The sequence below is a fragment of the Rhagoletis pomonella genome, unplaced genomic scaffold, assembly GCF_013731165.1.
Source record: "Rhagoletis pomonella isolate Grant_MI unplaced genomic scaffold, Rhpom_1.0 Rhpom_scaffold_00001, whole genome shotgun sequence".
Taxonomy (NCBI): domain Eukaryota; kingdom Metazoa; phylum Arthropoda; class Insecta; order Diptera; family Tephritidae; genus Rhagoletis; species Rhagoletis pomonella.
Window position 1 is genome coordinate 6,510,621 of NW_023458555.1, and position 1,769 is coordinate 6,512,389.

At 41.0% G+C, this 1,769-nt stretch overlaps 1 protein-coding gene across 1 annotated transcript in view; it reads right to left on the reverse strand.

Moving 5' to 3' along the window:
- The window catches only part of LOC118737273 (bumetanide-sensitive sodium-(potassium)-chloride cotransporter), a 27,209-nt gene extending 26,266 nt beyond the window's left edge, over positions 1-943 (reverse strand). Inside the window, exon 1 of the mRNA XM_036467681.1 lies at positions 159-943. Coding sequence (XP_036323574.1) covers positions 159-466 — 308 coding nt within the window. The 5' untranslated portion in view covers positions 467-943. The remainder of the gene's footprint in view (positions 1-158) is intronic.
- Positions 944-1,769: the final 826 nt, after the last annotated feature.

Here is a 1,769-nt window from a genome sequence, read left to right on the forward strand (position 1 = left end):
GCCGACAAATTGAGAGAACGGTTCTACCTTGCTATGTTTTTATCATGGTATGTTCTACTTACTGAGGTACAAAATCATTCCTCTTAACACTTATTTTCACCTTGTTGGCATAATCAATATAATTTAATTTTAAATGCATATTTTGTTTGTACACTTACGTCGTTAACTGCGCCAAACTGTATTTACGATCATCTTCTTGACGCGAATTTTTACGCAAAAAATGGCCAAAACCACGCAGCGAAAGGCGGGAGTTTTTGCGGCCGACAACATTGCCACTGTCGCTGTTCAGGTGATAACTGTCGCTTAGCGTCGTCGTATTGGGCGACGCACAATTGTTGTTGGCAATTGGCGGATGTCCGTTTTGCTGTGGCGGCGGCGTATGCGTGTGGGACAAGCTCGCCGAAATGGTGGGAATGGTGAGGCCACCTTCAGAATCGAGGTTGGCCTTTGGCGTGTGATCAGCCATTTTCACTTTTAGACACAAATTTGTTTTCTTTTTTCGTTTTTTTTTTGTCAAAATTAAAAACCTTAAATAGAACTAGCGACACTGTCAACACACATTCGTATGGCATTCACAATGGCCAAGATAGTTTGTTGTGCTTTACTGCCTTTTCACACTTAAATTGTAAACACTTTCATCACAGACTGTTTCGTATGTGTGCTTTCACTTTCATTGAAGATTAGACACAAATTTAGTTTTTGTTTTCTTTTCTGGTTTTAGTCTGAATTAACTTAAATCGTCGCTTATTTGCGTGTGCGATTGAGTTCCGTTTCCGGCTTATAGTTTTCGGTAGGCTTTCACGCCAACAGCAGGAAACTCGTTCGTGTTGCAGCGCCTCGAAATATTCTCACTTGCTGCCCGATTTTTCATCGACACCGACCGTAATGCGATTTCGTTGCGAACTTTTCGGAATATCAGCGGCAAATAACTGAAAATTAATAATTACAGTTTCTTTTATCTCAATCGATGTGAATCGAAGTGTAATAACAGAGAATCGCGAATAAGTTATACCGAGCACGATGAGGAGCACACACAGCACAAGCGCCATCGTTCACAACAGCAGCAACAAACAGTGTCAGAATGGGAGCTCAGAGGGGAAACCGAAAAAAAAAACGAGCACGAAGCGCCAACCAGCTGGAGTCAAGTGTTATTTTTTCAGTGCACAGGGCACTCACTCCAAGAGAGTGGGCTCGAGTTTAATTGTTTATGTGTATTCACACATACAGTGGGGATTGTTTGCATGGCTTTCAATCTTGTCAATCGGCTTGTGTATTGTGCGTGCGAATATGTTTGTATGTAAACGTGTGCAATCGATCATTCTGGGATATCTGCTATTGATGCAGATGTACTGATGTACATATGTATGTATGCATGCATGAGGAGTCCATTTGTATGCATGCGTGTGGGTTATTCATCCGTTTACAAATTCAAGATTATATGTGTATGGGTGCGCTACTTCAGCTTTATACATATGTATGTATGTATATTTTTTTTTTAATTTTCCTGCGCGCAGGCGCTTATTTAAATTTGCAAGATTTTAATTTAAAACATGTGAACAATACAGTCACATTTACAGATATACATAATAATAATAATAGATTGGCGCTTACACATACTATGTTAGTGTTTGGCCGAGCTTCTCCTCCGATTTGTGGCGTGCGCCTTGATGTTGTCACACAAAGCGGAGGGACCTACAGTTTTACGCCGACTCCGAACGGCGATTGTTTTTCATGGCAGCAAGGTAAACTCTTTCTCTCAATTCGTCGGC